At 40.5% G+C, this 27,306-nt stretch overlaps 1 protein-coding gene across 4 annotated transcripts in view; it reads right to left on the bottom strand.

The window, feature by feature from the left end:
* MMAA (metabolism of cobalamin associated A) overlaps positions 1-12,038 on the bottom strand; it is a 95,263-nt gene extending 83,225 nt beyond the window's left edge. The window contains exons 1-4 of one of the 4 annotated variants that reach the window (XM_069242609.1): positions 11,903-12,000; positions 8,209-8,256; positions 6,891-7,333; positions 4,146-4,268 (exon numbers count right to left, since the gene is read on the bottom strand). In XM_069242609.1, the coding sequence (XP_069098710.1) occupies positions 4,146-4,268; positions 6,891-7,281 (514 nt within the window). In that variant the 5' untranslated portion in view covers positions 7,282-7,333; positions 8,209-8,256; positions 11,903-12,000. Of the gene's footprint in view, positions 1-4,145; positions 4,269-6,890; positions 7,334-8,208; positions 8,257-11,902 lie in introns of all 4 variants that reach the window. The other 3 variants (XM_069242611.1, XM_069242610.1, XM_069242612.1) reach the window with 3 other exon arrangements.
* Between the last annotated feature and the right edge of the window lie 15,268 nt (positions 12,039-27,306).

Genomic DNA, 27,306 nt, shown 5'->3' with positions numbered 1-27,306 from the left:
ATTTAACATTGTCATTTGCACATTGGTGCAGTCTTCCCATACACTTCAGCAGGGCATCAAACATATGGGAAAATCTAACCAACTACACTTACAGAAGTCTCCTATAGGGGTTGTTAAATTTTGCCTTTCATAATTACCCAGATCCCCCAGGTCTTAGAAGTTTTGCAAAATGCTATTTCTCCACTCAATCAGATGATGTTTGCAATGCCAACACTTTTCAATGAAAGCACTGTGAAAGAAGAAATTGTCTTCATGGGGCCTGTGGCACTTGTATTTTTGCTTCCTTTTTTTGGTATCCTGTCTGCTTATTCTCTCTGCGCACATAAGAGAAACATCTTTATTTTTTTATTAAATTGCCCTTTTTCACAATGCTGTCTTAGTTTGCCCTGCAAGCATGCTTGCAGTGAATGGATGGGCTAGCAAACCTTCTCCCGCTCCTCCCCCTGCCTCAATGCATTGGTTAAGAGGGAAGAGAGTCAGGGTCGTCTCTTTTTCCATATCTCGGTTACTAGCCGTGCAAATGAAACTGAAGAACCTGCTGGGATGTTAACTACTGGCTACTGTAAATGCTGATAATGGGCATTCTATCCCTACCCAAACAATATACCCAAACAATATAGACTAGGACCCTTTTATAACATACACAGAATGAAGGCTTGGTGATAATCTGTTGGTATTATATTTAATTCGCAAGACAAATGATGTTTGCCTTTGCAATTTAAATCAAGCTTTGGCTATAAACTTATTCAACTATATCAAAGGCACACAGCTCGAAAAAATGTTCAACAATCACAGATACGTTTTGCTCTGTCAGTGCTGTGAAAACGATAACACTGACATGTCTGTTCTACACATAAAAGAAATATGCAGAACAAGCTGCCCTGTATAGTGGGATTTCAACTCATGATTGTGTCTCAAACAAAAAAGAAGTTGTAGGTAAGCACATGTTTAAAAATGCACATCAAATATCCGATTCAATGTGAGAAGGTTTTTTTTTCCTGTTTTTATAGTAAAGTTTATTGCATGCCCATTTGTAAAGATGATTGCAGGTGCTGTACAAATAATGAAGACACATTCCTCGCTTCAGACTCTCCCTACTGCAATGTGCATCAGAGACTCCTCATTCGTATCAGCGGAAAGCTCATTTAATGAGAAAACAGATGAAATCCCAGAGGTCCTCAGAGTGCAGCGTGGTGGGCGAAGGGTCATGGAGGATCTTTTCTTTTTGATACAACACAACTGAAAGTAAAGGTTTCCTCAGCTAGAATATGCCTGCTCACCTTTAACATGAAAAGAGAAGCCCATCATAGTTTGAAAAACAACATGTAACCTGCTTGCCAGCACTTGAAAACTAGTGTCGGAATTTCACCAAAATCATTGATTGGAGGAAGTGACATCACACATTCTGAGAATATCAAGGTTAGAGTAAGTTTTTGTTGAGTGAAAAACCCAGGTCTGGCGAGAAAAAAAAAGCCTGGGGTGGGGAGCACTGAATTTACCAGGAATGCAATTTCTAAAATTCCTGAGTGAGGGCGTTAGGGAGTAGTGGCAGCATATGGGTCTTTATAGAAAGAGTGGGGCAGGAGAATGCCTGAAAAAGGTCTTTTGGTATGAAGTAAACCACTAAGTGGTTTCCAGAAAGAAGAACATGATGAAAAACAATATTCTGCAGTCACTTATATTTCTGCAAAAATGCAGCAATATTTCCATTATGATGCCACAAAATTTCCATTTTGATGCCACAAAATTTCCATTTTGATGCCACAATACCCTGGTGGTCTGATCAGTATTAGTTTTTTTCTTTAGTCTTCCTTTAATTCCAAAAACAGTGACAGGCACCATATACTCATCTGAATGGTAGAGACGATTCCAAATCTGCTGATAACCATCTAAAGTTGCTGCTTCTAGTCACTGCTACAGTTGTGTATTGGTTCCATTGACAATGGGGACATGCCAAAATAATTTATTTTTATACCATTTTCAAAAGAAAAAAGCATTAGCAAAGCCAACAAGTCTGGGTTTAATGGGCTAACACGTGCATTGTTGGCACATTAGAGAGAGATAAATAGGAGCAAACTAGCAGTCGTACCTAATGCAGTTTATTTCAGGTACTCAGGAGACTGAAGGATATACCCAAACAGGCAACAGCAGTATGTGAGAGGTGAAAACTCCACTGAAAGGAGCAAACGTGCTTGACAAAGTCACAACATAATAGCAAAAAGAGGATGGTCAAAGAAAGTCAGTGATAGAAAAGGTCAGACCCAAAGTCTACTCTAAGTATATTGTTACCAACAGATCTGTTTGACAACTGCAGTATAAAAACCAGACCTCAAAATGGCTGAAATTACTATTCCTTGAATTATACAGAAGAATAGGGCCTCAGCAGGCAAGCTAATTTGCTTTTGATATTTCAGACATAAAAGAACTAAAACAAAAATCTTGTCTTAGCCATTTGAAGGTTGTAATTTTTAACTTGATGTTTGAGTAAGGATACATTTGAAACCAAATATACATTAAAGCGTTTCATTTTTGTAATAAAAAAAAAACAATTTTAGTAAGAACAGAATAGTAGTATAACAAAATAACATATGCTGTACAAGAAAAAAAATTCCAATTTACATTTCAGTAGCGACCACTAACGTGAACATAAACTAAGGAAATTAATTATTAATTATCAAACTGATTAATTATCAAACTGATTACGCTGCCAGCCTTCGACAATTTGCACTAATTTTCTCTCCTAATTCTGTCATACATACTCGTGCAGTAGCGTGTGGCGAACGAAAAGGAGTGTCAGAGAGGAGGCGCTGTTTATAAGGCAGAGCGGTGTCATACTGCAAGGTTACATAAATGCGTCACGCATGACAGGAAGCAGTTCCTCTTATGTTGCTGCAAACGTGTGGCTGCGTGCATGCGTGAAGTGGAGGGAGGAAGAATCTGTCATTCTTACCCCATTTCTGGAATATTAGGGTCTGGTTCTACAGTAAGTTTGCTCATGAGATCGAGAGTACAACATTGTGTAAACAGCAGTCCTCACATATCCCTGCAGGTGTCAATGTTCTCTTTACATTTTATCAGCAGATTTTCTATCTTGCCCGAATATCAAGTCAGAGAAACAACATGTAAATCCTCAGAAAGGAAGAAGAATCACTGGGCCTCATTTGATGGTGGCTTTGCAGAAGTTATTAACAGAGACTAACAACATTGCTGGCACTGACGTAATTGAACTGCTATTAAACTTAATTAGTACAAGAGGTGCAGGCTGGGGGGCAAACCAGTGTGTATCTGCACAGAAAGTCTTTGTAGGCAACTAACGCACTCTATCACCTAGAACTGCATTACCTAAAACCTAATACAGCATAAGTGTGTACACTTTAAGATGTACAAACATGTAAGACAGCATTTGAAGCATGTGTGTGTGTGGGGGGGGGGTGGGAGGGGGGAGTGTGCAGGAGATGGAGAACCTGAATTCGGGATACATACAGATTAGCCAAAGATATCTACAAGAGAGAGGCTGCGATTCCACACAATTCAATCAGCTTGTTTTCAACACATTAAGGAAAACTGAAAATAAAAGCACAATGTGGTGTATTTATTTCATTATCTTGACATGTGTCGAAGAAATTCATATTTTTCATCACTGCTTTCTGCTTTAAATATATTATTTTAAAGTTTAAATAAATGTATTTTAATGCTATATCCAAGTGGGGTTCTATTTTAAGTCGCTATGTCCATTATTTTTAATGGGAGACTGTAACAGTAACAGTGGTGGCCATACGTGGTGCTGGAGTACATCTACTACTGTTTTGGGACCTTTTTGGCTGAAGTACCGTAAGATGTGCAGATTGTGAACATGAATGGGCTTAGACTTTTGTGGTGGGTGTATACCCCTCCCTAAACCTCGCCCTAGCACTCATTCAGTCCCTCCTTTCTCCTTCCGTAACCCTCTCCTAACAACCTTTAGTTGTAAATATTCCCCATTTTCCAGCCACTCCACTTTGTCCCACCCTCATTTACTACTAACAAGCATATCTACATTTGCGGAGCCCTGTGCACATAATTTGTGAATAGCACTTTAAAGTATGTTAGTAATACTAACATACAACATAATGTAGTTTGTGAATAAAGGTTAAAGGTACACTCACCACCACTTGTACATGAGGAAGGGTCCACCGCAAGCACAGACACTTTGTGCCCATTCTTGGTCAGCATCTTTCCAAAGCATTCTATAAATGTAGATTTTCCAGCACCAGGAGGACCAGAAAGTCCTAGGATACAAGAACAACATGATCACAGGAAAAGATCACAATATAAGGAACTCAAACATTGGCAAATACAATAGGTCTCACCTTTTGGACATACTGGCTTTGTCATTGTTTTTTCTGATGCTGTGCAGCATTAATAAAATCAAAATTGCTTTTGCCAAAATAAAAAAGTGCCATGGAGTGTGCATACACGTCATGATGCCATTGCAGTTCAGTGTGGTGAAATACATGCGTGCATGTGTCACCACTCATGCGTGCACAGACAACATGTTGCTGTGCCATTTATGTCTTTTAATATTTATAATTCCAAGATAGAAGACACCACTACTGAGAGGAGTAAGAAGAAGTGGGTTGATGGAGCAGGTGGTGGAGAAGTCACAATAGGAGTAACAAAGGAGCTTGAAGGATGAATGGTAAATAAATACATAAAAAAGGACTGGGTGGGGGAAGCCATGATTGAGGTGGGGGTTGAATAGTGAATGGAGCAACATCGAGCACACAAGGTGGGTGTGGTGTTTGAGAGGAGAAGCAGCACACAAGTAGAGAGTGAGTAAACACATGCACTCTCATGGAGTGCTAACAAAAGAAATAAATAATGTGAGCAGTGGGCGGACACATGCCATCCTAGCAAAAGGATGCTAAAGGAGCTATGCCCTAGGGAGGGGCAAATACAGAAAGAGGAATAAATGTCATTGAATAAGAAGCAAGCAAATGAGAGCAACAAGAAAGCCAAGAAAGGACAAGCAAGCACTGGCCTAGCCATAAGCCCACTTAAGTAGTAGTATGGTTCACAAAATGTTTTCTAAAAACAGACCGCTAAAAGGTGCCTGTAGATGAGACCTAAAAGCATGTGCTTAACGAGGATTTCCTGTTGCTGACTGTACCAAAATCGTGGTCAATCTAAAACACAAAAGCACATATTTAGAGGTAATATCAGTTTTCCTTTACAAGTGCAGTCTCCAAGATTTCTGTTTTTCTGATGCACTGAATCAAAAAGCAACCAGGGCAAATAACAGAAAAAAAAAACGCCCAGCAGTGTGTTCTTCCGAATTAACTCGAGCACAAGACAAAACACTAAGCAAACTATGAGACCCATTAAAAACGGACAAAACTAATACGACAACATAAAATGTACAGATCATTAAAGATTGATTTTCATGTTGATAGAAAAAAATAAAATGTTTCAAACAGACAAACCAATATAATTTACTCCTAGGGTTTACAATTATAAAGGGTGAGTGGCTCACAAAACGCCCAGCTGTGAGACATGCATCTCATTAACTAAAACTGTGTTTTATTCAGTAAATAGGAATGTACTCGTTTTTGTGAGTGTTTCTCCATTAAGCCCCAAAAGAAAGTAAACAAAGTAGCTGAAATAGGCTATCATATCTCTCAACAGAGCTAGACAAAATGTTGGAATAATAGAAATCACAAATCAGGCCTCTGATTTTTCAAAGGGACTGCTTTTGACACACGATTTTGTGCATGATATGGTCAGTACTGATGTCAAGTTAAGGTTATGTATGTCTTACATTGCTAATTTACTATTTTTTTGTAGTGTAGCAGTGTGATTGATTCTCTGCATGGGTATAACGTCTGCTATACTGTACTGAAATGTTTGAAACTCAGGCTGCATGGTCTATTGATGGGGTTTTTTCTTGGCAACAAGTAAATGTTTGTTTTTGTTACTTTTCATACCCTCGGTGGATGAACTGTAAGCAAAACTTGCTGCCTGCTTGTGTGTATAAAAAATATAATATAGCAGGATTAACTCTACCGGGGTGATAATTATACAGCAAACTTGGATGGGTCTGCTGTGCCACCAAACAACTTGGGGCACGTTTATAGCTATAGGAAGACACTACCGATTACGTGTGTACGAACTCGATCTGGCTTTACGGCTCCATTTTGAGACAGCAGAAAGATAATCTTTGCACAGTGCACTCCACCTCAATGTCCCAGGTGGCTCCATAAACCAAGGAGGTCTAGAAAAATATTCAACTTCATTTATTTTCTGCAAACCTCTGGCAATTGTAACAAAACTGTAGGGTTTTGTTATGTTTAGTATGAATCCACTACCATTGCGTTTCAGACCACTAATAATAAATTAGGCTCAACTTGCAAATCTACCTTATGACACTGCAATGGGTGAAAAATAACTCTTTACTGCACAAACTGATTTAGCAATTACACAAGCACTATAAACAACTACTGAACTAAGTTTTTTTTTTCCATAGAACTGAAATCTTCCATTACATACATTTATAGTTATAGTTTTATTTATAAGAACAAGAACAGCAAAAACAGAAAATTTAGAGAATAACCTTTTCATCTTTGGCTAATTTCTCAGAATTCAGCCACTTCAGTTAACTTATTTCCAAAATGAAATCCTGGATAGAAAATTAATCTCTCCCCTCTCCCTCCTTACATTTCTGTTTAAAATGCCTCTCACTGCCAACAGAGGCAAACAGTCAGTTTTAGTATGACATGCTTGATATCAAAGAAAACTCTTTTAACTGTGGGTAGCATCTTACACAGAAAATGAACACTGATTCGTTTGGACAGAAAGGATGAGCAAATATAAAGACAATGCAGACATATTGGCAGACAAGAAAAAGAACTGACCCACTCTAAAGGCTAGAGGCTTTCCTTTTTTTAACTGTTCCTGCTCTCTGTGGTAAGCTAATACCTTCTGCAGGAGCACTTGAGCCATCTCTTTTTTCCGGTTATGGGTGGACTCTACAAGTGTAATGGCTTCTGCCAGGCAGGCCCTCTGTCCTTGAATTAGGCCCTGGTACATTTTGCTGAGCAGCCTTTGTTCTGTGTCTGTCAAGCCCTCCTCTGTTGAGGGCTTCCAAGCTGTCCGACACATCTGACGTAATGGGCAGATAAAGAAGTCTTTAAATGCTGTATGGGGTAAAGAAGGGTGACAACAAATCCTTCTGTACAGTGGCCTTGGCGGAGACCTAGCAAGACAGGTGAATGGGACCATCCGCAGCACCAATGTCCTGCTCATTTCTGCTGGATTCAGCCTATGAGATGTAGTCAAATCAGGTACGTTGTCATTCCTGTGTGATGAAACAAAAAATAATTAATTGTTTTTACAACTGCAAACAAACAAAAACTACATATTGCACAAATTATTTACTTTTACTATAACATGGGATTGAAAAAAGGACACCCAAGACCAAAACTATTTAGATTGTCAAGCTAGTAGCATATGCTTTAGGCAGTTTTGGCTGCTACAAGCATGAATTGTTAATATGTTTTAGGAAAACTATATTTGATATAAAACGTAAATTATATCAAATTGTAAAGAAGACAATTCTAGCCAAGGAAGATTTGACTAATTATTATTGTATATATTTAAATTTTTTCACAATGAAATTTGTGACACCTACAGAAAGGTGTCCTTTCAAAACAATTCACATATGTTGTCTGTGCAGAGCGCAAGTGTATGTGTTAAATGGATACCACAAAGTTATAGAAATTCAATTATTTGAATGCTGTGAATTAAAATGCACTTGATCCACGAATGTATTACCAGAAACGGGGGAAATGGAATGACGATAACAAGATCAGAATATCAAGTCTAAATGATAACTGCTATTTTAGTGGCCTCGCTGTATTAGAAACATCAGCTTTGATTTCAGGGAATTACTTACTGTGATGAGCAGGTGTAAATTCAGTGTACGTTTTAAGCATTTTTGGCTAGTTTGGCTTAGGCCTAGGTTCCCATTCTTCTATGAGGCTTAGCAAATATTACTATTGCTACATCCTGTCTGATAACCTCAAATGTTGAAGAAACAGAAGGTAGATTGATAGTCTGTTACTGAACCTTTACAGATAAGATTGTTAGAATCGTAAGGCTCTAAATACTCTCACCGAGTACCACCATTAAACAGGGTAAAGGTAGCAGCAGCCAAAAGGCAACAAAACCTACTTGCAGGCAGCAATTCAGCATTTGACTATTCCAACATCATCACAGAGTCTAAAACGGAGAATGGAATAAAAATGTTAAATCAACCCAACAATTAAAAAGGCATAATAACAAAGGTTACCAAGAGAGAACACTAGGCTAAAAAAAGGGAAGAACAGGTACGGTCAAGATAAAAATGTAGATCAACACAGCGCATGCAATATATGCCTACATTGTAACTATACAGCTAAAAGAGGAGCATATGTGGCACTCAAAGAATGCAAACCATGTGGTTAGATATTTCAAAGAAATGTGCATGACTAACAAAAGGGGTAAAGATATGTGGCAAACTATGTTAAAGAAATAAAGTAAAATGTAGTAAACTAAGGCCCATATTTATACTTTTTTAGAGCCGCATTTGCACTGCTTTTTGACGCAAAAGCAGCGCAAACTTATAAAGTACCATTGTATTTTGTCAATTTGTGCCGTTTTTGCGTAAAAAAATTAAGCAAATGCGGCGCTAAAATAGTATAAATATGGGCCTAAGTTCTACATCACATACATTATGTTGTGATAAGCCAATGTGTACAGAAGTATACAGTGTATGATATATTTTGATTTTCTGCTTAACTCTATTGATCGAGAAAGATTTAAGAAAAGTCGCATGATGTTAAACTTAAGTAGACCAAAATCAGACTGTAGGGTATCAAAAGCACAGCATAATACTTGAAGGTTACATCTGGGCAAAAATAGAATTTCAAGGCAGATCTATTAAGAAGGGTGAGTAGCGCTTGATCACAATAATACTCATTATTGGACGCAGCAGTGTGCCTTAAAAGTTAAACTTTACCAGAGTACCAATGCTCAAGTAACCAGGTAGACTACAGATTAAAACAAAAAGGAGGTCTGTGACAAACTAGATACACCTAAGGGATCTGGACAAGAAAAAAAGTTAAAGCAAGTTGCAGCACCGGAGAAGAAAAAGGTGCTACTTTATAAACATGTAAAAAAATGTTTACCACCCTTCAGAAAATTAATGAGGATGACAATTATCGCTCTAGGTATCTTCTATGACAGAAGTCTGAAAGATGATCAGGGAAAGTCATCTTTGCATAGATTTAAGATCCTTGAAAAAAAAAACATGGGGGGATTGTCATTCCCTCCTGAAAATAAAAGTGCTAATGTCGATGCTCAAAGACATGTTTGCGTTTAATATTAGACCATATTTGTGCTTATCACCAAATCAGTGAAACTTAACAGCTTTCAAAATACCGTAAGGTGAGTTTAGATTTAAAAGAATGCTGTTTGTTCTTCGATTGTAGGTTTTCAGCATTTAATGCACCACCTGCTTAGAAAGGTAAAACTAGAAACAGCATTCCAAGACATCGTCTGTGATGGGTCGAATCTGGAAATGTGATAAAGATTCTCTAACATACAGGACTGGCTTTGCAAAAAGGAAAACGTTCATTCTTCAAATCACAAGACTGTTTAGAACATGTCATCCCAACATGTGGTATTTTCCAGAAACCGAATTAGTAAAAGGTTTTAAGCAAGAACCGAGTCCTGATAAGGAACTATTTATATTGTTTCCTTGCTGTGTGTGTACATTATACTAATTTTATGTTAAGATTCACAAGCAAGACGGAAAAGCTGAAACACATACTTTAAAAAGGCATGTATATACGGAAAGAAGAGAGGTATAAATACGCCAAAGTGGCGTTTGACGTGGCATTCAACATTCCAAGATGGTCAAACATTATTTTCTAAACTTTCAAGATGACTGCCATGTTAACTCAAAACGCAACGTTTCAGCCATCTTGTGAATACAGAAAATACACTTCCAAGATGGCCAACCGTGGCTACTAGCTATGCCAAAGCCAGAGTGATTTTAAGAGCATTAAGCATTGGCAAAGCGAGCTTTCAGAGATGGGAGGTGGAACAGGACGTAGAAGCAGAGAGATGGGGAGTGGGGAGAGAGCACAGCACAGAGCCACAGCAATGGCCAGGTTTGCAGAGAGGAGGCAACAGAGACCACTGGTGGCGAGTGGGACCTGGAAGCAAGGGAAAAATTATAAGCTAGAGTCTAGCAAGAGAGAGAAGGAGCAGGACACGCAGTAACATGAAGTGCGAAGACACAAATGTTAAAAAAAGGAAACGAACAAGTGATTCCCAGACATCAGCAGTAGAAGGATATATTGAACAAATCAATGAAATAAACATGAAACCTAAATGATCTAGAGATAGGACAAACACAAGAATAGGGAGGAAGGCAACCAAGTCAAGATAGGGAACTGAGACAGACAAGAAAGCCAAACAGACATGAGCAAGAAGCAAACCCCAAGGCCACCACCAAGTATTGCTTATAACAAGCTGCAATAAGGTTTAAGGATGGCTAACACAGTTCTCATCCATCCTGCTGGACTATTCTCATCTGTTCCTCATAGGAACAGTCCAGCCCATACTGCCAAGCCAAGTCCTCCCTGGACTGGAAACAAGCATCCTAGGACCAGTTTCAGGGTATCACCCTTCATCGGCTAGGCCAGCTTAAATCCAGTGGCGCAGTGAGCACGGGACTCATGTCTGGGCATACCCTTCCCACTTGGGGCGACAAATGCAAAAAGAACAGATGATGGACAGAATGCTGAACAATGCAAACATTCACCCCCAGTGACAAAGATCTGGGTTTAGTCCATTATTTTTTTGCTCACTACGCCACCCCAGTTTGGACCTAGCCATATGCAAATCAGTCTTGACCCTGTTCCTCATGGGAACAGTCCAGCCCAAACTGCCAAGCCAAGTCCTCCCTGGACTGGAAACAAGCATCCTAGGACCAGTTTCAGGGTATCACCCTTCATCGGCTAGGCCAGCTTAAATCCAGTGGCGCAGTGAGCACGGGATTCATGTCTGGGCATACCCTTCCCACTTGGGGCAACAAATGCAAAAAGAACAGATGATGCTGAACAATGCAAACATTCACCCCACCAGTCACAAAGATCTGGGTTTAATCCATCGTTTTTTCAAGACTGATTTGCATATGGCTTGGTCCAAACTGGAATTGCATGGCAAGCAAAAAAACACTGATGGATTAAACCCAGATCTGTGACTGGGGGTGAATGTGTGATTTGCTCTGCATTTTGTCCATCATCTGTTATTTTAGCATTTCTCGCCCCAAGTGGGAAGGGTATGCCCCGACATGGGTCACCCTTGGGTAGTAACGCTTCAGGCCCTTAATTCCCGGTCCCACCTATTGTAGGTGGCAGGATGTCAGAATGAACAGAACTCCACTCCACTCCACTATATATTTTTAAATCTCTAGCAGTGTTTTAAAGCGTTAGTAGAGATTACAAAAAAATCCTAATCGGCCCTTATCCAGGACGGAGAGGGGAACGCTTGCCAACGGAGCCACCGCATTTTTCACAGTTGTATTTACATATTTTTAAAGTTGTATTAATAGGGTGAACTACCAGGGGATTGGAATGCTTTAGGTGAGCACAGATTACATTACACAAAGAAGTCTTAAAATGCATTTTTAAACAGAGGCATATTAAGACATTTGACCAGAATCACGGCATATTGGATATAAGAGCCTAGTTCTTTCGTTTCAAGGCCAGCAGCTCTAGCCATTAAGCACCATCTCCTCTACGTTAATGAATACACCCACCCCTTTACGCACACCAGCACTCTATGCACACTCGTCAAAGGAATAGCCCAGACTCACCATCAAAAAAACTCGAACCATCATGCAACCCCACGGCTAGTAAATCCCAGGTATGTCATTCGCCTATAATTGTGGCACTTCCGGGTCGCATAACAACCAATCCAATCCTACGACTGAACATCTATTCTGGGAGTCCTATGGGAATAGTGGGGAACTGACATGTGTAAGGTGGCCTAGGATTGGAGAATTGATGAACGCCTCAGCCAGTCTTAGTCCACTACACATAATGTCGAAGTGCTGATTGGCTATGGAGTCCGCACGTGACTTTGTGTGAACCATCCTACTGATGACGGTGCCGTCCATTTTAGTGCGGGCTGGACCTGGAAGCAGGTCTTTTGTTAAGGGGAGTAAGTCATGCGTAGCCTTGCCTCGTGCAGGCCTGCATTGCCGTCTACCGTCTGAATGAGAAGGGTGGGATGGGTAGACAGCGCAGAGTAGGGTCCCGGGTGGCGAGGCTGCAGGATAATTGGACCTTGCCATGGTTTGTTCATGACTAGTATTTGTTTGTTGTCAACTTTCCTGGGGTTCTGGCAGGCCGTGACATCCACACGGTCCCTGCCAAGATCCAACATTCCTGGTGTCTAAGGCGCATAAAACAGTTACTTACACTGGCTATTTTATTTGTTGTCTGTCACTGTTTCGTTTCCCACCTTGCTACATTGACTGCACCCCCGGCAGGTCAGACAGGCTAGAGGTGAGCGAGCCAACAAATTAACAGTGAGTTGCCAGCCAAGTGTCTGGTTTGGCTCTTGCACGAGGAAAACCCTGAAAATATTTGGCATGAAATGAATAGGACATATATCCTGAACAAATACGGCAAATTATTTTCAAAGTTGAAAAAAAAGTGTGCTGACATTCGTAAGCGTTTGACCGTGACTCAGATTACTTCGCTGTATTTGGAAGGCATCTGTTGAAAGTGATAGTTTTTAGGCACGAATGTGCCCCCTCTCCCTCATGAGGACAATGACACAAATGAACTACTAAGGAAGTCCGCTGTCACACGTACCCATTTGGAGCAACTTTCTAGTACAGCGGTTCCTAACCTTTTGTCTTCTGTGCACCCCCACTTTTATCATTACTGCAACCTGGGGTTCCCCACAGAATCATTATTGGAATCGGAGTATCCCCCTTCGAGTCATCACTGAAAGCTCAGGACCTAATCTGTTAATAATTTTTAATTTTCTAAGCATTTGCGGACCCCCAGGGGTCCACGAACCACAAGTTGGGAAACACTGTTCTAGTCTATTAAAACAAACAAGGTTTTTTTTTTTGTTTTGTGTCAGACATCCTGCACTTACGTGTTTGAAAGTGTTCTGAGATGTTGTAACAAAGAAGAAGGAGGCTCAGTGAAATAAAATATTTGCGTAGGATCACACAATTTGGTCAAGCAATGAAGCCAAGATGAGGTTATAGCGTGGTTGGCAGGAGGAAGCCACATGAAAGTTTTCTGTAGCCAAAGCCTGGCATCTGGATAAAGCTTTCAGTGGCTTGCTCACATCTACGACAGGCATGATTTACGGAACAGATCCAATTTTTCATGTCTTTCATACATGTGATATTCTGTATGGCACCATACGCAGGTTACAATGGGCGTGGCTCCCATATACCCCAGGGCCCACTTGTCTTTGGAATTAGTGTAATAAAAGGGCATGTTGGTTTGGGTGAAATACAATAATTGCAGAACCCTGTTCTTCACTGTGTAGCTCCTTCCCAATACATTTAACTTTGGCATAGAAAATTCGGTAAGTTAATATGGTATTCAAATGGTATTTTGACATTTGGAAAAGGTAGTCTATCATAATTTTCTTTGGCAATAAAACAAGTTTCAATAAACAAGGATCTTAGACTGGTGGCAAACCATGAGGTTCTTTTTGTTTTCTTTTTTTTTTGCTAACAAGAATCTTGTGGAGAGCAGCGTCATAAATGGTAGAAATGGGGTCCCTAGATGCAAGTGGGTTGCACCCTGTCCAAGCAGAGACCCTCACTTTAGTCAGGGTAAGGGAGTCGCACAGCTAAAATAACCCATGCTCACCCCTTTGGTAGCTTGGCTCAAGCAGTTATGCCTACCTCAGAGGCAATGTGTAAAGTATGTGTACACACTCACACACACACACAGTGAAGTCCACAGTGAAGACTCCACAAAAGTACCCCACACCAATAAAAAAAAAAAAGCCAACATTTATCTGAGTAAAACAACACCAAAATGACACAAATCCCACCTACAAAAGTAAAGAGACACTTTTTCAATGATTAAATGTAGTATAATGCTTCGAAACACAATAGCTGCAATTGGGGATGTCAAAAGGACTTGACAGAGTCGCTTCCAACAGTCTGGCACCACCTGTAAGGGAGCGCAGTCAGCTATGGAGTCGTGTAGACACCAGTTACCGCACCTGGGAAAACAATGAGGAAACCAAGATGTTGCATGGAGTCAGGGAGATGAGGCATCGCTGGAGTCGGAGTGGCGTTGATTCCTTACTGCTACCGGGGAGGTGAGGCATTGGTTCCTTACTGTTAGACGGAAGGTGAGACATTGGTTCCTTATGACAAGGTGGTGTTGGTGATTCCACAAGGTCAAGATGTGAGGCGTCGACTTCATGGTGTTGTGGCGGAGTTTGATGCCATGGACATCGGTGACACAGCACTCAAGACTCATGCTATGGTGGGGCTTCAGAGGCGCTGTGTCAGGTCTGCGTTGTAGGTCATGGTCTTTGCACTCAGCAGGGACCAGCATTCCAGTGCAGGCAGCGGCCCAGGGTCAGAGAGATGTCCCAGTTTCAAAGTCATTCTGGAAGTCAATGCACTAGTTTCTTCCATTTTTGCACCAGAACTCACCCCAAGGGCCCAGTAACTAGTTTTGGCACCACTTGGCAAGTCAGGACTCTCATGAAGAGAGCCCAAGCGCTGGCAAGTGAAGCTTTTGATGTCCAAGAGATGTCTTAACAGGAGGCAAGCTCAGTCCAAGCCCTTGGAGAACCTTGTGAAGCGAGATGTAGAAAGCAAAGTCCACTCCTTTCACTCCGAGGACAGAAGCAACAGGCCAGCACAACAAAGGCAGTCCCTCTTATAACATCCAGCTCTTCTTCCGGGCAGAATTTCCTCTGTCCATAAGAATTCTAACTACGTGGTGTCAGAGGTACATTACTTATACCCATTTCTATCTTGAAGTAGGAAAACTTCAAAGAGAAGTCTTTGTAGGGCACAAGACCCTGCCTTTCCCTGACCTGGCCTCAAACACACTCAAAGGGGTATGAGACTGCTTTGTGTGAGGACAAGCACAGCACTATTCAGGTATAAGTGTCAGCTCCTCCTACCAGTCTAACTCAGGAGACCCATCAGCCTTATGATGAGACATCAGAATATGCTGGGAACACCTCAGCTCTCTTTTTGTGACTATCTAGAGTGAATGCACAAAACACCCCAACTGTCGCCCTTACCCAACTGTGTATTCAGTAGACAGACAGAGGCACAGATTGGTTAAGCAAGAAAATGCCCACTTTCTCATAGTGTCATTTTCAAATTCACAGTTCAGAAACCAACTTCACCAAAAGATTTATTTTTGTGAGTTTAGAGACCCCTTACTCTATATCTCTATCTACTCCCAATTGGAAACTATACTTAAAAGATATTTCAAGGCAATCCTCATGCTACCCTTTGGGAGAGATAGGCCTAGCAATAGTGAAAAACGAGTTTAGAAGTATTTCACTGTCAGGACATGTTAAGCACACCAGTACATGTCCTACTTTTTAAATACACTGCACCTTGCTGATGGCGTTACCTTGGGCCTACTTTAGGGGTGACTTATATGTAGGAAAAGGGAATATTTGGGCCTGGCAAGTGGGTGCACTTGCCAGGTCGAAATGGCAGTTTAAAACTGCACACCCAGACACTGCAGTGGCAGGTCTGAGACATGTTTACAGGGCTACTTGTTAGGGTGGCACAATTAGTGCTGCTGGCCCACTAGTAGCATTTGATTTACAGGCCCTGGACACACATTTTGCACTTTACTAGGGACTTAATCAGTGAATCAAATATGCCAATCATGAATAAACCAATCACCAATGCAATTTTGACAGGGAGCACTTGCACTTTACAGCTGGTCCGCAGTGGTAAAGTGCCCAAAGTCCTAAAGCTAGCAAAAACAGGTCAGAAAACAAGGAAGGAAACAAACAGTTTGGGAATAACTGTACATAAACAGCCAGGTCAAACAGTGAAGTAGACTGCAGAATCCTCTACAGAATATATGATGGATAATTGTGCACATGATCAAAGGGTGCTAGTGAAAGACACATTTTGAAGGGAAGAAAGAGACTGGTGCTGCATTAATGCAAACAATTTGTTAAAACAGCACAACAGTGAATTTCAGTGCTTTGTGAAAATCCAACGTTAGTACCTCATAAGCTAAATAGAGCTGACATCTCAACTAGAATCATGGCCAAAACCCTCCCCTTAACCTCACCCCTGATAAGAGGATACCTATCATCTAGCACCTCTGTAATTGTGCATTGAGTAGTAAAGCAGCTACAGACTTTTACATTTTCTTAGAGTAGCTTTAATTAAGCTGTTGTTGATTTCTCCCTGTGAATAATTGTACTGTTCAGTGATTTATTCTACCTAAAGTTTTGTGTTGCTGGCCTCTGCCTGCTAGGGTCGTACTCAGTTGATTTGAGTTTGGTATGGTGCACTTCTACCCAAAAAGGTCATGGTGTTAAATAAAGAGAAATGGCAGAAGACTAGATGTAAGAAAAAGTATTATTGGTTGGGGAGAATGCAAGTCCTATCCCAGTAATAAGTCCCCGAAATCCTGTGAGATCAAACACACAGTTTCAATAATTTAGACCTGGGCTCAATCCCTGGTAGATATGATACAGAGCATATGCGCGTAACTTAGAAAAATGTGTACAGATTTAGCAACACTAAAACAGTCAAAACACAACTCAAAAATTCCACAACTGACTTAAAAAAATTAAGAAACCTTTAAAAAGAAAAATACCACCAAAACTACCAAAATCCAATAAGGGGGACTAGAAGTATGAATTTTTACATCTTTAAGGCAAAAAGTCCTAAAAAAAAAAAAAAGAAAGTAAAACATCAGACAAAAATCCCTGTTGTTTGGGATCTAGGTGCAATTTAAGGTAGATCTCAGTGGAACAGTGGTCTGATACACCAAGCGGGTCATCTCGGTTAAAGCTTTTACTTCCTGATTTAATCCTTTTTATAGCAGGGCAAGTTTGAAGAATGTATCTGAGAAAGTCTTTTCGATTCCAGGTAGCTGCTGGACGAGGGCCTGCTGAAGCCATTATTTTTTAACAGGATATGCTGAAAGTGGGAAAACCAAACTTTTATGACTGCCAAAATTCCCTCATCAGGCGGATATCTTTTGCACCTTCGCCCAGTCAAGATTTCTTCCTTTGGACTTCCTTAGTTGTTTTGTTTGAAGCTCAGAGTCTTCCAACAGGGCAGGCTAAAGCGGTATCTGAAGAATCATTCTGAAATCGGAATACCTTTTCCTCAAGGTCCTGCTGAAGCTTTGGAGGTCTTGGAAGTTCAAAAATTTTGTAAGTCCCAACTTTTCAGACTGGGGAAGTTTCCCTTTGCTCTTCTAAGGCCCCCAGGACTTCAGAGACAGCACTTAGGTCAGGTCACTTTCAATAGAGGCCACCAGCAACTAAGTAAGTAAACCTTTATTTGTTTCTGTTAATTAAAACCTTTACAAAATGATAAGAGAACTAAAAATGGAAATCTGTAATAAAAGATGTCATGCTTCCTCGTATAAAGTCTAATATGTTAATATTGCAACAGCGGATAACTTAGCCATCAAAACCGATGATGAGGGTCTAAGTTTTAAGATAAAAGTGTCTGAGAGTGACTGTGGTGTGACCCCCCACCCATCTTGAACACTTACCTGAGACTTCTGTGGAGGGATCCATGGCGCCACATCTGAGGAACAAAACAAAAAAAAAGTCAGAGGAAACATCAACCCTGATTCCAGATGTTATTTTTCAGAACGAGGCCAGCTTTAAGGAAGACCTGAAAGAAGAAAAGAGAAGACAGACAGAGCATAAAGACAGAGAGGAACGAAGGGGGTGGGACGCAGAAGGTGGAGAAGAGGGAGAAGCCGAAGACACCAGGAGAGAGGAGCAAGAAAAAATGGAAGAGACAGAAGAAGAGGAAGGAGGAACCGGAAACCAAGGAAGGAAAGAGTGAGGACGAGAAGAAGACGAAGGAAGAGCAGAGCGAGGACGAGAAGCAGAAAAGAGGAGAGCAATGCCAGGACAAGAAGCAGACGGCCAGAACAGAGAGGAGGAAGAAGATGAGCAAGAAGAGTGGTTCAAAGCAGAGTCTTAGGACTCCGACGGAAAAGCCAAGGCGCCCACCTGGAGAATCATGACACTCATGTGAGTGACCCGGGCTAGAAAAGAGGGGGCGGCATGAAAACTAGAGTGTACTATCTTGACAAGGTATTTTGCGCCCAATACAGATAAAGAACATCAAAGAGGGAAAACTAGGGCTGCCGGCCTTAATTGAACTAGGTACATTTTTCCCTTTGTATGAGTGTTTAGACTGAAATCTCTCTAGTGAAGAGAAGCACTCCGCAAAGCTTACCCACCTTGAGAATAGTTTGTTAAGGTGGGCAGGTGAGCAAACAGTTGTTTATTTGTCAAGGTTCTTTGAGGGATGTCACAAGCACCTCTTCTAATATGTGAGTTTTTTTCCCACTCTCATCAGTTATGTGAGACTATAGGTCCACTTCAACACACTAAGGTATTCACTTCTAGTGTCTCAGTGAAAGGAGAATGCCCATAATCTTTCATGCAGTGCTTTAAATGGGCCGGCACTGTCCGGTACTGAGTACCAGCACTTTTTTATTTTGAGAGGGAGAGTACCTGCACTTCTTGGGAAAAACGTAATGCTTTTAATTAGAGAGTACAGTCACTTCTCAGAAACAATCAGAGACACTCTAGTACAGAGTACCTACACTTCTAATTTTCGATTTCAAGCACTGCTTTCATTGTATACTTACCACAGGATTTTTTATTTAATTTTTCTCTCTCTGTTCCCACATAACGAGACTCCGGCCGTAGTCACCACTCCTGGCCTGCACCCGGTATACCTAAAAGGGAAAAAGAAAAAAAAGAAAGATTAGAACTTCAAGGATCATAACTCCAGAAGCTTACATCACCCTCAATACCAATATCCCTGTGAAGAAAATCATGCAGTATACTTGTCCATTATTTTTGCACAACTTGAAAGAAATAAAAACAGCCACAATTTCACACCATATCAATCTCCCAAAACCTTGTTTCCAACCCGGTCTCCCACAGTGAGTAAGTGCTAGAGCGAGTGATACACTTCCATCTTGTCTCAAAAGTAAGGAGCTGTCCCTCGTGTCGAAGTGTTAGCCTGGGATTGTAGCAGTTGAATAGAAACACCTATTTATAGCTAAGATTTACAAAGGTGTACCTAAAACGTAGGAAATATGATTTTCTGAAAACATCAGTCACTCTTGCACAAGGTATACAATCATTGACAAAGTCATAATTTCACTGTTAAATGCTTCGTTAGTGCTTTCATGGTCCGTAGACGTCCAAAATCTTGAGCGGGGGGCTCCTGCTTACAGAATTTTGTAATTCAGGAGCTTGACTGCTTACCTGATACATTTCAAGTAGCAAGCTGTTGCGGGAATTTCCCAGACTGACAGGCAGCAAATGCATTTTTACAAGTTCTCAAATTTAGTTGCAAGAAGAGTGGCTGCAGCCAGTATCTTCAAAGTGGAATTAGGGGGCGCAGATACAAATTGTGTGCATTAAACACTCTGACTGAACTCCGCAGAGCCGGCATGACTGCTCAGTGGTCCCGTTAGTTCTCCCAGAGCAATATTTTTCTATAAAATCACCCCACACCTTAAGTGTAACAAACTCTGCTTCATTGTTATTTTCTAGAGCAAGTCCAGAAACTCAGAGACTTCAGAATCATTGTATTATTGTACTGATAGGGTTGAATTCCTGGTCTCTTCATAACAGTGGCAGTCTTAATGTCCAACAATCTTGAAATTAATCTGGCTTGCTAAAATAAAACTGTAGACATGCATTTTGGGGGTATATTACTGCCTCAGATTTCTTCTTATGCTAAAGCATTAACTGCCAATGCAAGGTGGTGGTACCACTTCAAATCCTTAGTTATAATCAACTGCCAGATCAATTGTCTCAGCGTGTCAGTCTCGGCACTCCTTGCCTGTGCACAGTATGCAATGAAGCGAGATCCTAATATTAGACTTTGTCTTGTCAGGTTTAATTCAAGACACAAACATGCTGCAGGGGTACAGTTAGGCAAAAAGAAAACAGCCCAATAGCACCGATTCTGGGCACGATGAAGCCAGACCTCTAGGTGATCTTCAAAAATGAAGGCTCCCTACATTACAGTAGGCATTAGTTTGGAGTTTATCTTTCAGCATAACGCTGTTACTTGTGCCCATTCATCTTGTCTGTTAGTTTGCAAAATGAGACAGTTAATGCCAAAGCAACTTGCTTCGGGGAGGCTAGATTGTCTTTGTGGCTGCCTCAACTGTTAAAATGTACTCCAAAGTATTTCATTGATGGAATAGTCTCCAATTATTTGGTGCGCAGGTGCCATGATTCCTTTTTGGAGTTAATCCCACAAATCAATAAGGTTTTAGTTGTCTCACCGTTGATTTCAATATTATTTGTTTGAAAATACTAATTAAGAGCACTCAGCGAGCCCTGCAAGCCTGTTTGCGTATGATCAAATATAATGATATTGTCTGCATATCGGAGGAGGTGGATCTCAGCCCCTGCTAGATTTGATGGGAAGGCTTTCACAGTGGTGAGTTGGTTGTTGATGTCTGCAAGGTACAAGTTGAAAAGAAGCTAGGCCAGGGTATATCCCTGTTTCACCCCCCTCAAGGTCAGAATTTTATTTGATGTTACCCATTTGGATGTAATCCGCACTTTTACTTATGTGTCTGAATAGAGCCTGATTACACCAGAAAGGTCCAGGCCGGTTCCAGTTCTAATTGATCATTCCAGGAAAAGGTCTCTTGCAGCTTTTGATGTCCCTGTAGCACGCAGGCCAGCCAACTGATCCTTAGAGTCATCTTAGTCCTCAGTATAAATGGGAGCAGGTCCAACCCTGTAGGTCTCCATACAGGTACAGGCAGCTCCAGTTCTCAGCTGTTCTGCCATAGGTCTAAAAGTCGTTTTGAGGAGCTGGGAGTGAAATGCTCCTTTTGTTCAGTTAACTAGCCAGTAGATGGTGTCACTCCTGGACCCTCCCTAACAAGTTGACAAAATGTTCCTAAGGGCAAACCTTCCAACTTTTGTAGTACGTCTTGTTTGCCTAATGTCAAACCATCCCAAAATGCACCATTCTCTGTAAGATCCAACATGGCAAAATCTTTCTGCCCCTGGAGGAAGCTTGGAGCACACTTAAGGGGTCTACTCAAGATAACGAGCAGCCCCCTCCTAGTGAAACACTACAGACTGATTCTGTGCCAGCTCACCCCTCCACTGAGACTAAAGTCAGGAGGCCAAAGTGTATTTTGGGACCAAAAGGCATCTCCTCTATAGGTTTCCCTCAACACTAAACTAGAAATGTACTGGTCTTCCACTGGTTCTTTAAAGTTAGTAACGTTTTTGGACACTCCTAAATCAGCCTGCTTAGGTTAGGCTGCGTTATATTCCTCCGCTAAAACCTCCTGCTGGGCTCATGCTATTGCCTGTATTCTGAGAGCAGTATTTCACACCTCATCAAATCAGCACTGACAGGCCTGCTGCAGTCCTACAGGGACTTTAAGCAGGGAAAGTATAACTTTTAAAAAGTTACTTTTTCTATATACTTATCAGAAATCCAATTTCACGAGTGTGTTGTGTGAGAAATTGAGTTGTTGGTTAACTGGGGTGTGAGCCCTTGTCAAGCAACAGCCACACTCCCTTGCAAGGTGACCCACAAAGAGTTACTAAATTAACATGCTTAACCCTGTGTTGCTTGCCACAAAAACAGTCAGGCTTCACTTAGAGGCAAGTTATAAAGTAGTTATGCAAAACACAAACAGTAATAAAGTGAAAACACAGCACAAGAAAAATACCACACCAATTTAGTACAATAGGGTAAATGTGAATACATTATTTGACACCAAATGACAAAAATCCAATCAGTAGAACTGGAGTTATGAATTTTTAACGTTTTTTTTTTTAAAGTAAAAATGATCACCTAAAAGATCAGAGCGGGAACCAGGGACGTCTAATCAAGCAAGACCAGTTCAAAGTAAAAAAATATGGCCAACTGCGATGGAGAGTGGTTCGGATATAAGAAGTGGTTTGGGATAGATCCAAAAAAAAGGGTTAGCACCTAAGGGGCACCACCATCAAATAAAGGGGTTATTTGAAAGGCAGTTCATCCTGAGAAATGGGCGACCCCTTACCCAATTGCAAATAGCATACAGAAATGTTCAGTGTTGAACTGTTAGAAATGTTAGAGTCCTAGGACAACCCTAATCCATGTTCTATATATGACACATTAATAGTAGATATTGCTTTATTTAAGTCCAGATGCAATAATGCGGATCCTCCCACTTGTATTGCCAGAGTAGCCAACACGTGTTTTGCCCCCTCCTGGCATGCAAGCCCGTGGCTTTTTCAAGGCATCTGCATCACGTTACTTCAGATTTAAACGTAGGGTTTCCGTCCTGTCAACAGATATATTTTGACAGGTCTGCATGTAGGTTAAAAGCTGCGGAGTCAGGCTATACATGTAGGCCTCAAGTCATGTTTTCCTTGCCAGCCTAGTCAATGGCACAATAGGTGCTACATACAGTCCATGGGTGATATTTAACCTACTGTGTCAGTGGTTCCCAACCTGTGGTCCAGGGACCCCTGGGTGCCTACGAAGCTTCCTCAGGGGGTCAGTGACTGCTTAGAAAATTAACTAATATTGACTGATTAATAAGGCATATGTAAATAACGTGGCTAAATGTACAATTGAAAAATTTAGAACGTACTAGGAATTTGCAATTGGAGGCTAACCATTAAATTAGTATCCTCAGATTGATTAGTGGGAGCAGTGCAGGTGCATCGAACAGAATATAGTATAGATGATCTGTGGCTTCAATTGAATTCAGAAAAGCTTCAAATTTCCTATTACAATTGAACGTTTTTTATTTTTTATTTTATTTGTTTGCAAATTAAATAAAATGTGTTATGTGTGTATGTGTTGGATGAAATGCTTGTTACTGTATTTTTAAGCATTATTTTGCAGTTCAAATCATCAACAATGTTTAGGCCTGGGTCTGCAGCTTCCAGAAATGGCACACTGGGAGGGGGTCCCCGGATTCCAGTAATGATTCAGTGGGGATCCAGAAAAGGGTGGGAACCAGTGTACTATGTCATTTGTGTATTTTATTACAACATATCCTATGGACTATATTATGACCGTATTGAAAAGTTAAATATGCCAATTGGGATTAGCCAGTATTAGGGGTCAGAGCACACACTATAATCTGCGCATGATGAAACAAGGACTTGGATTAATGTTTTATGACAGGAGTTCAAATGTAAAGGATTGACTTTTCTTAGGGATCTCAGATAGGTAAAGCAGGAGGAGATCAACTGATTTAGCCAGCCAAACTGCGCTTGTTAACCAAGTGGATTTTTTTTAGCAGTTCAGCAGCAATTGTCCCTTTTCTCTGGATATTTTGTAGTTATATTGTAGATTAATTTCCTCAACCAAACTGGTTCAGTTACCAAACAACATTCTTAGCCTCTTAAGGTGCCTGTTGGCATAGAGATAATCCAAATATGGTGCCCCTGGCTCAGTATCAAGCATAATCTCAGCTACTCCTTAACTAACCTGTGACTTTGACTACACTTCATACTTTTTTAGTCATTCTAAACAAATTAACAGTGACACAATTAAAGCCCTGCTAATGTAGGACAAATCCTGCTTCTCCAACATCAATACAAACAACAATTCCTCCCACAATTGGTCCTAAATGGGCTGAGAAACGCCTTAACCGTAGTATCAGATATTTTCTCAGAACCTGTGCCCCTATTCTTTGCCACTCTCCAAGAGAAACATGCCGTCTCCAACTTAGATTTGTATGACTTTCTGAAAATCAGAGCAAAGATTTGCAAACCAGGTTCTCTTCTCAAACCAGCTTTCTTTTCCTCTCTTTCACAAATGAGTCTTGGGGTCATATGACATCCAGGTTTTACAAATATCTGTGTAGTCCCACTATTCAACCAAACCTCACTATTCAGAGTAAAATGTCTACCTGCTTCCACAATACAGGTAGAACACTTCCCCCTGTGGAGTCATGGCTTAAAATCTGCTCCCATTTGCTTCCAAACAAATTTATCCCGTCATTAATACAGACAAATTTGTTTGCCTCCCACTTCCTCTACTGGACCCGGCAAAACTCTTATAGACTCTGACACTAATTAGTCAAGTAAAACAGCGCATGGTGATCTAGTACATGTTTATCAGATGTAAATGTTGAATCCATATTGGGAGCAAATTACCTTGCAATTATGCAGACTTTTTAAGATAGTTATCCAACTAGATTTTCCAATGCAATACTTAGTCTGCACACATCTGCAATGAGCTTCCAGATCTAGATCATGCCTTCTTAGACCTCCAAATAACCATTGCACTCTGTCATTTTCCTAGACTGGAAATCTGCTAATAATGTTTCCTACCACAAATTGTGGGCCTGGGTTACCTATCCCAGAAGCACTCTCAATGCTTAGTCAAAGACTGCAGGGAACTGTAATACAGGAGATGAATCTGTCATTTGATGAGTAGGTTATTTTAATAGGAGTATCTTATCCACAAACAATGAAGACCACCATCTGACATCCAGCTCTCCCTCAGCTCCTCTGGAACCTCAATCTCCAACACTCTAATCTGATGTCATACATGACATCAGCCTTCCCCCTTAAAAACAATAAAAAATTTCCACATATTAAAATCCAACAAACAATTAAATAGAGAAAAAAAACACACAAAAAACTATAAAAGAATTACATACAAAGACTTAGACACATGAAATCTTCTTTGAAATGACAACCCGGTTGAGATTCCATACCCTTCCATCCTTAATCTTTACCGCATTTCTGAATAACTTTATGACTTCAAATGGACCCATAAATTTACTTCCACTTTTACATAAGCTTGTATTTTTAACTAAAATTGCATCCCCTACTTTCACCTCAATTTTGCATGTGTTCTTTCTATTATCAAAATATTCTTTCCTTTTTTGTATACATTTTCTCTCACACTCGTCATCCTCACCCATGTTACACCACGACACACATTCATTTTTTTCCCCAACATACCCAACCTAGTTCCAACCGCGTGTTAGCTTTTCGACCTCTGAAAAGTTCAAAGGGAACTTTTCCAGTGGTAGAGTGAGGTGAAAATCTGTATGCATGAAGGAAACTTTTAAGACCATCCTTCCAATTCCTGCCTTCTGCAACTTCCAACTGTATACTTTCTTTTATGCATTTATTAAATCTCTCCACTGTACCATTTCCTTTGGGATGATATAAAGAGCACTTCCTATGTTCAATGCCTCTGCACCTAAGGTACTCTTCCAATTCACACAACACAAACTGGTCCATTATCAGTTACAATAGTATTTGGCAAACCTTCACGACTAAAAATCTCATTAAAAAAATCAATTATTTTCTTAGTTTCCATACTACTACTGATACCTATTTCAGCCCATCTTGAAAACTGATCCACTAAAACTAAGATATAGTTGAATCCACCTCTCCCATGAATTAGTCCAACTACATCCACGGCTACAACATCCCAAGGTTTGTTTGAAGTATCTCTAATACATATAGGTGGTACTCTGGTTTTGTACACCTTGTCACTATTGCAGCAATCTGGATATTCGCTGAATTTCCTTTCAATCATGAGATCCATGCCTGGCCACCAATAGTTAAGACGAATTCTTGCTTTCGTCTTTCGTCTTACTCATTCCCTGATGTCCTTCATGTCCTAATTCTATAATTTTCTCTCTCAGAGAAACTGGAACAACTAATCTTAAACCACGGAAAAGTATACCTCTCTCCATAGATAATTCCTCTCTTACTTTCCAATATCATCCTAATTCCTCATCACGCTTCACATTCGACCCCCATCCATTACTGAGTTCTTTGCACACACGCTGCAACAAGGAGTCTTCCAACACCGCTCTCAGCCACTCATCTTGTTCTACAATTCCTCTTGTAACACTACACACACTAACTACATCTTCCAGATCCTTCTCCAAACATTCTTCTGTTTCGGTACTAAGTCTTGATAAACAATCAGCAATCTTGTTATTGGGTCCTGGAACATAGAACACCCTGAACGAGAAATCCTGTAGTCCAACAATCCACCTACTAATCCTGACAGAGATCATATCTAGACCCTTTTTCATGAAAACCTCCACGAGAGGTTTGTGGTCGGTGAAAATCTGAAATTATTTTCCCCACACATAATTTGTCAATTTGTTCACTGCCCAATACACACTAAAAGCTTCCTTCTCAATCGTGGAATAATTCATCTCAGTTCCTCGCAAAGTCCTAGAACAGTACACAACGGGTTTGAGATCACTTTCTCCCATATCCTGTAACAAAACTGCTCCTAGACCTTTCAAACTGGCATCTGTCATAATTACACATTTCTTATCTGGATCAAATGAACTCAAACTGTCAACAGCTGACAATTCCCTTTTTATGCTTTCAAATTCCTCTTTACATTCTTCATCTTACATAAATTCACTTCCTTTTTATAGTAGTTTATGCATGTGAGCCATTTTAGATGCTAAATTTGGTAAGAATTTTGCATGGAATTCTACCATTCCCAGAAAAGATAACAGTTCTTCTTTCTTTTCTGGATTACGTAGTTTCAAGATGTTTGTTACAAGATCTTCCTTTCGACACACACCTTTTGACATTATTTTATGACCTAGATATTCAATTTCAGTTCTGCAAAAAGAGCACTTCTTAATTTTGAGGGTCAAATCATGATCTCTCAAAATAGTAAGAACCCTCCCAACTCTCATTTCATGCTCAGCTTCAGTTTGTCCATGTATTAAAATGTCATCCTGGAAGCATTTTACTCCAGGTTCTGAACCAAACAAATTGTGCATCATACGTTGAAACACCGCTGCTGCAGGGACCATGCCAAAAGGCATCCTTTTAAATCTGAAAGTTCCGAAAGGCGTGATGAACGTGGTATAGTCTTTTGAATCTTCATGTAACATGACTTGATGATAAGCTGAGGTTAAATCTAACTTGATGAAATACTTAGACCCATGTAATAATGTGACCATTTCCGTTATATTAGGTAGTGGAAATTGATCACTGACCACACACTTATTAAGATTTCTCAAA

The sequence above is a fragment of the Pleurodeles waltl genome, chromosome 1_2, assembly GCF_031143425.1.
Source record: "Pleurodeles waltl isolate 20211129_DDA chromosome 1_2, aPleWal1.hap1.20221129, whole genome shotgun sequence".
Lineage (NCBI taxonomy): Eukaryota > Metazoa > Chordata > Amphibia > Caudata > Salamandridae > Pleurodeles > Pleurodeles waltl.
The sequence above is the reverse complement of the archived record's forward strand: the minus strand, read 5'-3'. Positions and strand labels throughout refer to the sequence as shown.